The sequence below is a fragment of the Lepisosteus platostomus genome, chromosome 13 (assembly GCF_059453375.1).
Source record: "Lepisosteus platostomus isolate fLepPlt1 chromosome 13, fLepPlt1.hap1, whole genome shotgun sequence".
Taxonomy (NCBI): Eukaryota; Metazoa; Chordata; class Actinopteri; order Semionotiformes; family Lepisosteidae; genus Lepisosteus; species Lepisosteus platostomus.
Genome location: NC_142623.1, coordinates 38,411,817 through 38,425,979, shown reverse-complemented (window position 1 = coordinate 38,425,979; position 14,163 = coordinate 38,411,817). Strand labels below are relative to the sequence as shown.

The window sequence follows — 14,163 nt, the reverse complement described above, 5'->3', positions numbered from 1 at the left end:
TATAACAATTATATAAATATAGACAACCACCTCTAATCTAGTGAGTTTTACATTTCTGCACATGCTTTAGAATGACAAGACATTCTGTATATAAACATGTTCCAACATGATGCACAGTCTTTCAGAGTGTGTGGATTCAGTTCACTGCACGGGACTGCTTACTCAGTTCTTGCAGTCGTTTCAGGTTGACTATGTCTTCCGCAGCTCCGTCATTCCCTGGACAGATGAAAAGGTTGGATTTCTGTAATACAAAGTAGCCCTCCTTCCACTGCTCAAGGTCCAGCATTGCCTTGTAGCGAAGTCGCCCTATCCGCTCAAACTCCCTGGCCAGCAGGCAGTGACAGCTGAGTGGAGTGAAAGCCTGTAGGAAGGTAATCACCAAACCTTGTGATAATCCAAGACTTACTATTAGGAGAATGAAATCTTTTCATTTCATCCTAAAAACGAGAGCCATGTTAATATACTACTGTACACTCATGAGCTATAGACAAAATGTACAGGATTTCTGGTGGGTCACTGCCTCAGAATGCGTAGGCTGCAATGGAACAAGTAATAGGTTTATTCCATGCTGAAAAGAGAAGAAAAAAAACCACAACGTTTCGGCCGTGGAGCCTTCTTCAGGTGTGAGCTCACCCTCACAGCTGAAGAAGACTCCACGGCCAAAACGTTGTGTTTTCTTTCTTCTCTTTTCAGAATGGAATAAACCTATTACTTGTTCATGTACAGGATTTGGAGACCAAAACAAAAAAAAAAAATCACAAAGATAATTCTGGTTATTTCTATGCTTCCAATCAGCTGGAAACACTGAAACACGACCGACGGACATAATGGACATGATCCTGATCTCGTTGTAGGGTAGGTTAGGGCTGCAAAAGCAATGCTGTACCTTTCCAATGGCACTGGCCCAGCTGTGGAGGCCTTCAGCAGTTTCTAAACCAAACTGGTACAGCTTCTCGGAGGACAAGTAAAGTTCAAACGTGTATCGAAACCTGGAAACCAAGCACAAAAAAAACGTCCAAAAAATGACTCATGGCAAAAAGTTAGTGTCTCATTTTCATTATATCTGTCAAATCTTTGCTTCCTTGCGTAACTTGTGGAGCATACTCAGTCTTACAAATAAAATCACAGGGAATTGAATGATTAAGGTCAACTCCAGATTTCCATATTTACATTTATGCAGAAATCCAGATGCACTTAATTAGATTTAAGTATTTTAAGACTAAAGGCAAAACATTCATGCAATAAGGAGTATGTCAACAGATGGGATTACTTTCTTTTCTTTGATTAACACACTTTAAAAAAGCCCACCACTAAAAGCTGAACTTTATGTATTGAGGCCTGTTTTCTAAACAAAGAAAAACACGTAAAGTGAACTGCAATTAAATAATGTATGCTCTACAACTAAGATTACAATGTAGCTCCAAAGTGAGTAACAGATATTTTGCAATAATAAATAGTTGTGATGTGTAAATATAAAGGTATGTGAAGCAGAAAAGAGGCATATTTTGCATTGAGACAAAAACTATTATAAGAAAACTTTGACATTGATGTCTAAGGCTGCAACCCATACCTATCTATAAATCCAGTGCTATTGGATGAGTCTGGCCTGCTGACTCCTAAACAGATAATATCCTTAAGGTCGATCTTCATGCTTGGATCATGGTTTCTGTCAGACTCATAAAACAGGAGTGACCGTTCCACTGAGCACCAGTACTTCTGGAAATCTGTGGGCCCAAGACCATTTATTCACAAGAAGAATGCACACAAATCAGATACAAATATTTGTTACTTATAAAAATATATATTTATAAAAAACTAACACTGTTAGAAATAATAAAAATCTATTCGTACATTAGTGCTGCATTGACCTCTAAAACGCACTTTTTAAAACCAAAAACAAGAAACAAAGAAAATACTAACTTTCAGTTACTTTGTTTTGCTTTCTTTCTATTAGGTAAATAAATGGTCTGCCACTGAAAAAACCCTACTTTTTGTTAGTGTGCAGATAAAAAATGCAACATAAACAGTACATTTTCATTACTATAGGACTATATAACATTAATATATACAACAATACATCCAAACAAACATGGATCATATAGAAATGTGCTCATGTACAGCAAGAAAGGTTAGCAATGTTTTGGTATACCTTATAAATCCCTTAGCACTATACTCTTACGATGATGGTCAGTTCAAAATTGGCCTACCTTCTCTGGTTTTCCTGGATAATGTTCCTTTGGTTAATGCTGAAGACTTGTAGATGTACCCAGAATACATGACTGGTTGCATTATTTCATCATAAACACTCTGTGACCCATCTGAGAAACTGAAATCTGCAGGAAACAATATTTAAGGAAAGTAATTGAAATAGTAACATACTGAAACGATTCTTTACTTATTTGGATTGTGATCTCAATGTGATTAATTTAGAAGTTTCACAGATATTTTAAGTTATTTCTGCATTATTGGAAAGGAATGTAAAATACCATACTCAAGGACAATACTCAAGACATTTTAACTCTACTTTCTGCTTATTGAAAACTCTACAAAGCCACAAAAACATTTTTTGTTTCTGTCCGATCCCTCCTTCGACAGCCATCTCAGAGATTCATCTTTTTTAATGAGGCAAGAGAAGGCTAAATCCTCATGTGACTATATAAAAAGAAACGATTCACAGAATTGGAGGTAAAAATAAATCATTACCTGAGTTCCTGTGTTTCTGACAAACAAAGCATAGCTGCAAACTTCTCATTTTCCTGTTCTCGAAAAGGCTTGAAATATTTAGAGCAAGCTCTCTGGCTGACATCTAACATTCTTTCCCTCTTTCTCTCGTTTTGTACATTCTCTTCTCTTACAAAGGCACTCATTCATCAGTTGAAATAAGGCTATGGCTACGCATTTTAAAGTGTGGGTAGTCTACAAAACAATTCTGGTTCAGCACAGCTATGATATCTTCTTCCAAAAGCTCAGGACCCCAGTGGACCCTTTCAATTGATTATAAACCACTGAATCCAAATCTGCCTTGTGCTAGATGACGGATATCAGACTGCTCAGAAATATCCTTATTTATTTTCTCTCTTGACAACATAGTAGGCCACTTTTTCAAAACAGGCATAAATATTGTTCATGCTTAAAAAGCTGTAATGAACAGCTAATAATGATACCTTTACCTTTTTGTCCTATTTTTTCACTGTTGCCTTCTTAAACTCACAGTGCAGTAGTTATTTATAATTAATGAGTTCCACACACAAACAGGATTATTTTCTAAACTTTTTGAAGTATTTTGAAGTATTTTCAGCTTTTCTGGAAGTAAACTGATAATGTACAAAACGAAACAGCTGGTTATGCAATACTGATGACATGCACAGTTCTGACGAAGTAAAAGCATGAGCTGGCGATTGAGATATCTAGAGATGTTCATACCTGAAGTAGTGTGGGAGTGGGAGTCAAAGGTGCTCTTATGATGAGGGGAATGACATTTGTCATAGCCATTAGTGTCTGATAAATGAGCTGCCTCTGCTTCAGAGAAGATGTACAAGACTGTTTTCAGGAGATTCTGCTCTGCTACTGCTGAGCACAGGGCCTGGGGAGAACAAAAACAAGTGCTGGCTAAATCTAAAACAAGAGACTACAGACTTTTGTTTAATACCGAATGTTTATGATTACATGATAATCTATTAATCTGACATACAGTACTAACCTGTAACTAGTTATAGATCAAACCATCACTTTAATAGAAACGGACTGCTCTAGGTCTAGGTATTAAACCACATAGTTTAATGGCAATAAAACAAAACTATAAATAGGGCTGTATGAGAAAATGTTTTTTTTTTGGTTCTTCACCTTTAGCAGCTCTTCCTGTGTGCTTAAGCTGGGATGCATGCGGCGGTATTTTCCCTCGCGGTACTTCAGGGTGATGAATTCGCGTCGTTGTTCCGGTGTTGCGTCGCAGTCCAGCTCTTCTGCCGGGGGGAGCCGAGCTGCCCAAAACTCATTGGCTTTGTCGTTCCCCAGCATGATGAAAAGCTGTGACAATTCAAACAAAACCGAAAACTAAAAGTGTCAAAAAACTAACCATAAACCACAATTATCATTAAGAATTTTTACTATCGTCTCTTAATTTGGATGAAAGGTGCTTGGTTAAAAAGGTGTTAAAAACAATGTCATTAATAGAATCATGTACAAAATATTATGGCTTGTGCTGCATACTCAACCAATCTTAATTTGCTATGTTTATTTGCTCACCTGCACTATTTCATTGCTCCACACGCTGGTATCCAGTTTCAGGCTCTGCACTTTTGAAACCGTTGTGCCCAGACCTCTGTGTTGACCTTAAGATAAAAAAAAGACTTACATTTTGCTGAAGTAAATAGAAAAGTAGAACAAATAATCACAAACTGAAACCAAATTCATCACAGAACAATTAAGAAAGCTGAGACGTTCTCTATGAACTACTCTAAGCATAGAGAGGCCTTCATTCACACTAGGGTTAAATGGGCTGTAAGCGGAGACCCACCAGCGCAGTTCTTGCAGATAACCACACACAGATTGATGGACGCCCAGTCAGGGTTGACGGCCTTGCAGTCAGCACAGATCTTGTTGTATCTGTTGGACCAGATTTTCTCGGCCACTTCATAATCAGAGAGGGTCTCAGCAATAGACTCCTGCAGCGCCTCCATCCACTCTTTCTTCTCTCTCTCACACTCTGCTGTGAAGCTGTTGGGAGATGCTGTGTCAGGACACAAACCTACTGACACCACACCAGTCAGTTTCACTTCTGGTCATACATCTGGCCCTTTTCGTCCAATTTTCTAAAAAATGTGAATCTTATGAATCAGCACTTTTCTCTGTAACCTCTACCTCAGATCTTCAGATATATTGACTGACAAGCACCTTGGTGTGTGTTTGTACTTGCAGCAGAAGAAAGAAAAATCAGAAAAATTAAAAGTACTGTCTATATCCCATAGTAAAATTCCATTTTGAACCACGAACAGTCTTTCTAACACCGCATTATTATATCTTGCAGCTACTAGATATTACCTGAATATTTTGTGTGGAGTTATCAACTCAAAGGTCTTGCTCTTGTTGTCTCGGATTGTGGAGCCCCGAACATCGATTAAAGTAATCCCAATTCCATTTTTAAAACACTTGAAGGAAAAAAATGGAAAATGATAAAAATTATTGTTTTTAAAACAGGCATTTTTACATACTGTAATATTTTCAGGTTCGGCAAGGACTGACACAGTGATTCAGACTCTCGTTGAATGAAAAACATCGCATTTATTTTTCGGTGCTCGGTGCGCGAGCAGAGAGAGGTGAGAGAGAGAAAGAGAGAACACACCAGAGCCAGAAGAAGAGAGAGAGTGCAACACACTAGTGTCTTTTGGGTAGTTACACAGCGATAGGGTGGCAATTGGGTACAAGTATAAAAGGGGTGCTTAACCAGGGAACTATTTATACAAACCCGGGCGATCTCACCACTCTGTACACCCGTTTTGCAATGGGTCAGCTGCACTGGTCAGTGGCCTTCCTAGTCCCTGCCCTGACCACTACTACTCCTGTCCTGCCCCTCGCCTCATACCCCAGCTGGGCGCTCTTAGGCCGCAGTGCCAGGCGAATGCGCTACACTACATTTGCTAGCTGCGATATTTCTCTTTACCAGAGATTTCTGGTCTCCAAAAATCCAAAGCCTCCCGGATTATTGTGTAAATTGGGGCAAAACAGCAAACTTCTTTAAACAAGTTAACACTCTGAGAGTGTAATGAATAAAAACAGCTGCCTTTATCAAAACCCCACTGCACGTTTCCAAATATCATATACTGAGTTCTTGCATGAACAGTAAAACACTGGTAGTGTTGACCTTTTCTGGGTTCAAAAGCACAAGTAAATTACTTTTGTATTGTTTCATCTGGAGACTTGTTTGATAAAAATACACTGCTTTAGTATGAGTGATTGTCACGCCCTTTCAAAAGATTGTAAAATAACTGAGGCAGTCTTTTTCGGAATGATACTATGTGTTTTCACCCATTTTTAAAGCCTTCTAACATGCAAAGTCTTTGAAGACAGTGAAGTGAAGAAGACGGTTGCTGTGAAGCAAGACACAAGCGGTCTGCATTATCAGTTCTTCTCATCTAACATGTTTGCTTCCTGCCTTGTAATCAGCCTGTATCTTTTAAAATAAACTGTTTTGAAATATCTTTGATTAAACCAAGAAAACTATGCCTCCCATACAACACAACTAATCCCATGGCAACTGATATCATTTAAAAAATACAAACAAGAATATTTCAGTTTTCCTGCCATCAAATGCATTTCACAAACCAAGAGAGATGCACTTTAATTTTTTGGTTCAGCATTTAACTAGTGAATTGGTCTTACAATTGCAAAGCACTACATTTCGGTTTGGCTCTAGATGAACTGTAGCTGGACTCACCTGCTCATTTTTGTGCAGCCACACTTGGTCAGTGTTGATGGCTACGTATATTTTGGACTTGGTTCCTTTCAGCTCCAGATATCCACTCTTTTGGCAATGACTGCCGGGGCCAAACCTGTGCCTGGATGTCACTTGCTGATCCTTAACTCTGTTCTGTAGTGTACGGCACCAGTCATATCGCAGACCTGCAGAGAAAAAAGAATCTTTGTCTTTCTGACGCATTACTCCTGCAAACCAATCCCACCTTGCTTACTGAAACCTCACCCTAGATGTACATATTATATACTAAATAGGCTTAATGGCAGGTTTTCTTCCCAATCAAATTCTGTGTAATTAGATCTGAGAACACACACACACTGCAGAGCACTTTGAGCTCTAAGTACAAAAGGAGATTCAGTTACCTTCATTTTCGGCACGAAAGACAAATGTCCTTTGGCTTGTGACAATTTCAAATTTATTATCCTTGGCTGTGCGTGCCATTTGAATAGCTGCCAAAGGGATCACACCCTTTGGGTAAACATCCTAGTGAAGAAAACACAGATACAGTAAAAAATACTGCTTGTAAACTGTGTTCATTCTGAACTACGACTTGTAAATATTTGTGTAAAGAAGGGAAGAATTTACAAACAGTAGTCATCCAATTGTGTGTTTACATCTCGCTATATTTTACTTATAAATAAAAAGTAGGTGTGGTTTGGGAATAAGAGTTATAGAAAAATAACTAAAGCATCTATTTTTATACTACACCAAATGGCTACAATCCTGTACTCTTTCCCTAAGTTTTCTTTAAGTGCATTTTATCTTAACAACAAATAAAAACACGTATTTGACAGAAATTCCCATTACAAAAACAAAAGGTGTGGTATCTATTTCTCATGGAAGCAGAAATTGAAATGTGTTGACCATTCCAATAATATGAAGCACTCATGTTTATTTTCACAAGGGGTCAAAAGGTCAAGAGAGCTTATCAAGATCTCAACATGTCTGGCACTGCGATATGGCGGGAATCAAAATGATAAACACTTCACAACACCTTCTCACTGCTGAAATACATCAGGTTCTTGCCATCAAACTTCACAAAGCGCTTCTGGAAAACATAGTTCCTGGCAGAATAAAAACAAGAAAACTCTGAGCATACGTATTAGCCAGGAAGCACAACTATTTAACTACATACGGTACCTAGCATTGTTGTATGCCACACTCTGGTTTTAAATTAAATGTGTCTAAGTTTGGGATTTTGTTCAGATTATTTACAATTTCTCAAGAATCTAAGAAAGTTGTACAGGCTAACTGTGATATCACTTTTGATGTTTGCTATTGCTCATTTAAGTGTAAAAGCAAGGTAATTCCATAAAATGAAAATGCTTTAAAGAAATTCTTAGCTAAAAATACATAATACCAGAAGAATACATAATATGCAAAAGTACATAATATCAGAAAAATAGTTTTTTTAAATTGTCAGAATCACATTATATATACATAAAAAAACATAAACATAAACATAAACATAAACATAAACATAAACATAAACATAAAACACATCCAACTCCTAATATAGATGGATTTGGCTTAAAATTAATCTCAGGATAGGTCTGTGTGGACATTAAGCAAATGTACTTTTTATTTCATAAACCCAAACACTTTTCATAACCCAGTTATTGGGTTTTTCAGACCTATTTTCAGACGCACATTAAGACAAATAGTTTGGAAGATACCATTTTAGAGGGAGACTGAGGTAAATGACTGGGGATAAAACAGCCCCTGTAAAGGAGTCTCTCACCCTTGTGGGGACAGTTTGTCCAGCCAGCTGCTGATGACAGGTGCAACGTGGTCAGACAGCGAGGTGAAACTGGCGTAGGGCGAGATGGTGAGGTCCTCATTTAACTCATCGCCATACATGTCAGGGGGCAGAGAGAAGCTCCGGGTGGGGACGTGGAGTTCTCCCACGGTGGCGTAGCCCATCGAATCACTGTGCATGATTTCGGAGATCCTCTGGTCCCTGGCCAGCACACGACGCCTAGGAAAACAAACCTACAACATTCACTTTTCAGCTCACTGTCATTTAAGAAGGAAGCCCAAGGAGTGTTTCAGTAAATGTTGCTTTTCTCAATCCACTCCATTGCCTGCTGCAGCTGCATGTTTCAGCATAACCAATGATCTGTTGTCAACATGACGTGTAAATAGGCCTGTTTCTAGAAGCTATGATAATGATGAAGGCATGTGTGTATAACCAAGCTGATCTTTGTTGGGTCTCTTTGTGGTACTGTTTCTCTAGATTTTAAATACAATCCAGTAAATAAAGCCACGTGAATGGAAAATATCTTACTAGAGTGTCTTAAAACCTCAGGGTTCCTGAGGGGGAAGATGAAAGTATAATAATCAAGTATCTTGATTAAATATCTTATTTTATTCTTAGAAATTAGTATTTTTACACTACCTATGGTGTCAACCTCTTCAACTGCAGTTTCACCTCTATATGGTACTGTTGGCACGAGTGTGTACATATTCCATTCTTACCCAGCATCCTCTTCCTTTCCATCTTCCTCCTTTTTCAACAAACCAGTAGTTCCTTCACTTTGAGTTCTTGCAAACTGTGCGTGACAGAAATTAACTATGTTAAAAGACTTCACAGTTAACAGCTCTGTTAATGTCATCGATTACAAAATCTGATTTGCAAGGCTACAGAATCTATGTTATGATTTATATCTTATTCATGGAATAATCCATTTAATTCACAGTAGTGTTGTACAAAAGAACAAGTAAACATTTATTCCATGCTGAAAAGAAAAAAGAGACACAACATTTTGGCTGTGGAGCTTTCTTCAGGTATTATACAAGAGTATCTTTGTTTTTTGAGGGACTCTAAAAGCTAAAACAGCAACATATTGATTACCTATGCGCTTTCACTGTACATTTATTATTTGTTCTTTATTAACACTGCTTTATACATTGAGTTTATATCTGGCAATTGTGATTTAAAATCTCAGAATTATGAATTCTGAGATTTTAAGTCGCAATTGTGAGATATAAAGTCGTAATTACAAGAAATAAAGTCGGAATTCTGAGATTTTAAGTTGCAATTGCGAGATATAAACTCGTAATTCTGAGATACAAAATCGCAACTTCGAGAAACCATAGCGTGTTTTTTAATCCCTGGCGGAAACAGGCTTCCATAGGCTTCTGACCCATGGTTTCTGAAAGTAACTCCAGTGCTTTTTGTACAAGAGCTCTTTAAGAATAGGGCATCCATGACATAATAGTCACATTCTCATCTTGCATGAAAAGTCATTGTTACATGAGCAGCAGGAGGATGTGTGCTTTCTTGCTGGAATGTTGTCAAGAGAGGAAGAGCCCACTGGAAGGGCAGTGAGTGATCACCTATGATCAATGCTGGATCATAAATACAGGCTGCCATCAATCATTATAAACAGAGCACTGTAGTGACTAAATATGCCTGCTTATACCTTCACACCTGTACTTCCCCATCTGCAAGTTTGTTGTACACTCAGAACATTATTCTTCATGTGTGAAATGCTTGTCAGCTACTCTCTGATGTCTGACAGAGTGGGCTATACAAAATCTTGCTAAAGAGGACTTGGCTCCACCTGAGGTGATTCAACATACCAGTGGCACAGAGGCACTGTTCTCTCGACAAGAAAGACATGTTTGCTTTTTTCTGTATTTCTTTATTATCACCAGGTTTTACATTCCAACAGGTTAAATCACTTCACCACCTGTACTCCATCAACTCTCTCACTAATGAGGTGATTTAGTGCTTATGCAACAGTCTAAGCCACCTGAATGTTTTCACCTGAATTATCAAGCACTTGCAGCTTAATGTAAAAATACAGAAATGAAAGACCTTTCCTACTTCTCACGCAAGAACCATTTTATTCAGACAAGTCTTTCACATACTTTTATGAGTTTTTTTTCTCCCTCCGATTTCATAATCATAGTTCAGCTGTTCCTGACTCGGTACTGGCATGTTATCATCGCCTGAGGTGACGAGTGAAAGAGTAAAACCTGGATTTTTCCAGGCCAGCTTTACAACCTGACCCTTGTAAATGAAGAGACTTGTGATTTAAAGGAAAAACTGAATATCACACAGAACAAAACAAGGCGCGAGTGATGAGGTAGGGAAGTCTATTACACCACAGGGGGCATCAACTTTTTTAATTGACAAAAAAGAATCCATTGCCAAAGGCAAAAATAACAGGGCAACAAATCATTGATACTCACAAACATGAGAAAAAACAGTAAAATTGCAATTCTAAAACTGAAATAATTAAATCTAACAAGCAAACAAAAAAAAGATAAAAGTGAAATAATTAACTTTACTGTTACAGTCTGTGCCAGTCTTAATTGTGGTTTGCTTTGTCTGACAAAGCACTGAAAAGCACAACATTTTTAAAAGATAAAACTGAAATAATGAACTTTACTAGATCTGTTACAGTCTGTGCCAGTCTTAATTGTGGATTTGGTTTGCTTTGTCTGACAAAGCACTGATAAAAAAAAAAACTCTCACCTTCACTTCCTGATTGGGCCTTTTACTCTGAAGTACAGTTTCACAGTAAGGGCTGATCACTTCCTCCTGGAGAACTGCAGAAAAGAAGGAAGCAGCACATATTTAGACATCAGCTACAAAAACGCAAAGCTTTGGCCACATTTTTCAAAGGTTATTGTAACAAAGGAATGCCCACAAGTTTCAGATACATCGAAAAGAGTGTGAGAGTGAAAGATAGGTACTTTTCAGTTCTACGGTATTGATATGCGATAGTAAGGTTTTCTGTGAAATAGATCACTTTCTCAAAGTCACAGCTAACTACCACTCTTTACTCTGAGACAGACTATTCTGTCACACATACAGCCTACATCTGTATTATTATTACTGACTCATCTGAGGCTAAATAAATAACAGTGGGTATTGTGTACAGAAATTGATATGAACATGATTTTTTATATTAGCTAGACAGGATATTTATACAATGTCAATATGAACAATAAAAACAAACATATGCACGGGGGAAAAGTGAGAATAGTACTTATTTAGCATTTACAGAAAAGTGGTTATTAATAGGCAGTCAATGCTCTTACCAAATATTTTATTAAAACTGAAATGACTTACCAAGGCCTCTCTTGTTGGGCTCAACAAAGCTAGTCTTTAAAGTGCTGCAAAAACAAGAGAAACCAAAAATGTTCAGTGTCATGCACTGTGTACAGTTCATAAATAATATAAGCTCTATTTTCATAAAGAATGCAGGACTTTACTGCAGAAATGATCAGTTTAAAAATAGTGTTACCTTGCCTAATTCCATTTATTTTTTAGTCAATATATACTTTAAAGCCACTACAAACAAACAGTATATTAGTTGAAACAAAAAACAATATTACAATTAAAATCCCAGACACTGGTAACTTCTTCTCCCTTTTGAGAAAAAGTGACAAGGCAAATGTTCTTCCTTCCTCATGCTGCAGAACTGACTTCTATGTTCAAGGATAGCCTCACTGCAATGCTCTCACTCTGTTGTCAGTCTAGGTTACACCACTGTGCCACTGAAAGCACATTTCAGATCTTCCGCTTCGTGCAAACCTTTAATGAAGTTGCACTCTTACATTGCTACATCAAAATTGATTAATCGATTATTATCATCATGCTCTACTAATCTCTAGCTCCTGGCATCAACTGAACAAATAATGTGAAGACACTAATGTATGCTGAATTTCAAAATTGCTTTTGAAAATACTATGAAATAAAATATATTTCCTAATATATTTGCTATATTTGACAATAGATCTTCAAAATACAGAAAACACATGACGTAGCCCAGCGGATGTTTGAAGACGGAACAAATTTCCATCGGTATTTCAGTCAATGTAGGCTTCTCTTTCCACTTATCTAAAAACATTATAACCTTGTCATTTTGTTTAAAGTTACTTTTCTGTAACTTTATAACATTATTGTATATACTATAACAGAGTTATTTACTGCAGATGAATAAATCCAAAAGCATAAAAGTATGGTGTTCAGTATGGTCTTTAAAAACATTTAGAAAATTCTCTGTTGATCAATAGTGAATGAAGAATCTCAAGCTGAGCTGGTGAGCTTATTATAGTTTAATGTGTGCCCTGATAGCAAAAGCTTGTCCCCACTGCAGCAGACATTTTACAGTCAGTAATTACCAAGCAGGGTGGATGTTACAAAGAGGTCACATATACACCCTCATATTTTCATGTTAAAGTTTACTGTTGGATACCACATCAATAAACAGACTAATTTTTAATGTATTCTTGCTGATGCCAGTATAATTGCTGCTGCCTTATTATCTTTCACTTGAGAAGTAAATGGAGCTCTCTCTTTTTGTTATATATACCATAACAACGAGTTACAAAATAAGCTTTCAAAGTACTTATACAATCATTTACAACAATGACAGATACCTGCTTCCAAGAAAAGGGTTTACAAAGCCTTAAGTGCATCTCATTAATGTTCCTGAACACCTTGGTGCCCATAAATTAATTCCAGATATAAAAGCACATACTTCACACTGTACTTGATATACTGTGTAAAGCTGAACCATCTTTATAAAAAAGGAGGCAGTAACACACGTCTTTGTGCAGTGCTATATACTATGCTACAGTATTAATCATTTTACCAGTTATACTCCAGTGATGAATATTCACTGCTACATCCAACTACATATTTTATCAATTCCAACCCAGCAATAAATTACTTACATTAAGAAAATGAAAATTCAATAACACTGGCCGTTTTCTCCATTTGATTTTACACCGACAAGTAGCTTAGTGAATGAGAAGACTTCACTGGATTGAACACTAGTCTTGCAAATGTACCCTTACAGTTTTAGTAGATACATGACAAGTGTATTATATTTCATGCTTTATACAGTTTACTTCACTAAAAAACTCAATATAACAAAAATAATCACTTTATGCCATTATGCCAGGAAACGCACATATGTGAGCTTCTTTATATGAAGATTGGTTACAAAGCATCAAAAACACAAGTGCTGCTGCTGCTTCGTGTGTAGTTTCTGGTGATTGTCCTTGACTGTGTCGCTTTCCCAGACACCCACACTTCCTGCAATCTGAGCAGCCCAATAACAACAAAAAGAAAAAAAAACCTAGAACTAATAACTCTTTGGTACCTGAGGACAGGATCACACAAACTTCACTTCTGCTCAAATTAATTGTTAAAAACCGAGCACTTCATAGCGCACTTTATTTTTGGGTGGACAGAAGGCTGGAAGAAAAACCATTATACAGGAGGTCTATTTAGGCTCTACGAATTCTACAGTTTAACAAAGAACAGCTTCCTTTACTTTTGGTCTGCCTCATTGAGAAAATGAACAGTTAAGAGCATGATGTAACTTAAATTTCACTCTACAGTAATATACTGTAGTTAAACATCTAAAACAGTGTATATACATATTTATGTATCCTCGAAAGCTCTATACTAACACTATAATAATCAAATGATGTGTTGCGATGGGAAGAAACGCGCTAACGCCTCCTTAAATGACGTGGCTCACTTTTTCTCTTATTTCACAGTAAAGAAAGCAAACAAATTAGAAAGAAAAATCTGTTTACCATCTGCCAAAATCAATGCAAATACATAATGCTTAACAAAGTATCCTCCCATGCAAAAACTGCAGGTTTCAGATATTTTAGCTTCTTAATGAAAAGCAAAACCCATTACCATAAAATCAAAA

The 14,163-nt window shown here is 37.1% G+C and overlaps 1 protein-coding gene across 2 annotated transcripts in view; it reads right to left on the bottom strand.

Annotated features, from left to right (window-relative positions):
• Positions 1–14,163, bottom strand: part of arap3 (ArfGAP with RhoGAP domain, ankyrin repeat and PH domain 3) — a 45,192-nt gene that overhangs the window by 12,613 nt on the left and 18,416 nt on the right. For both annotated transcript variants that reach the window (XM_088604542.1, XM_088604543.1), the window contains exons 3-18: positions 11,559–11,602; positions 10,959–11,032; positions 8,951–9,024; positions 8,214–8,450; positions 7,467–7,536; positions 6,835–6,955; positions 6,434–6,618; positions 5,041–5,147; positions 4,517–4,716; positions 4,246–4,331; positions 3,844–4,026; positions 3,424–3,583; positions 2,208–2,333; positions 1,571–1,724; positions 887–989; positions 163–361 (exon numbers count right to left, since the gene is read on the bottom strand). In XM_088604542.1, coding sequence (XP_088460668.1) covers positions 163–361; positions 887–989; positions 1,571–1,724; positions 2,208–2,333; positions 3,424–3,583; positions 3,844–4,026; positions 4,246–4,331; positions 4,517–4,716; positions 5,041–5,147; positions 6,434–6,618; positions 6,835–6,955; positions 7,467–7,536; positions 8,214–8,450; positions 8,951–9,024; positions 10,959–11,032; positions 11,559–11,602 — 2,123 coding nt within the window. The remainder of the gene's footprint in view (positions 1–162; positions 362–886; positions 990–1,570; positions 1,725–2,207; positions 2,334–3,423; positions 3,584–3,843; positions 4,027–4,245; positions 4,332–4,516; positions 4,717–5,040; positions 5,148–6,433; positions 6,619–6,834; positions 6,956–7,466; positions 7,537–8,213; positions 8,451–8,950; positions 9,025–10,958; positions 11,033–11,558; positions 11,603–14,163) is intronic.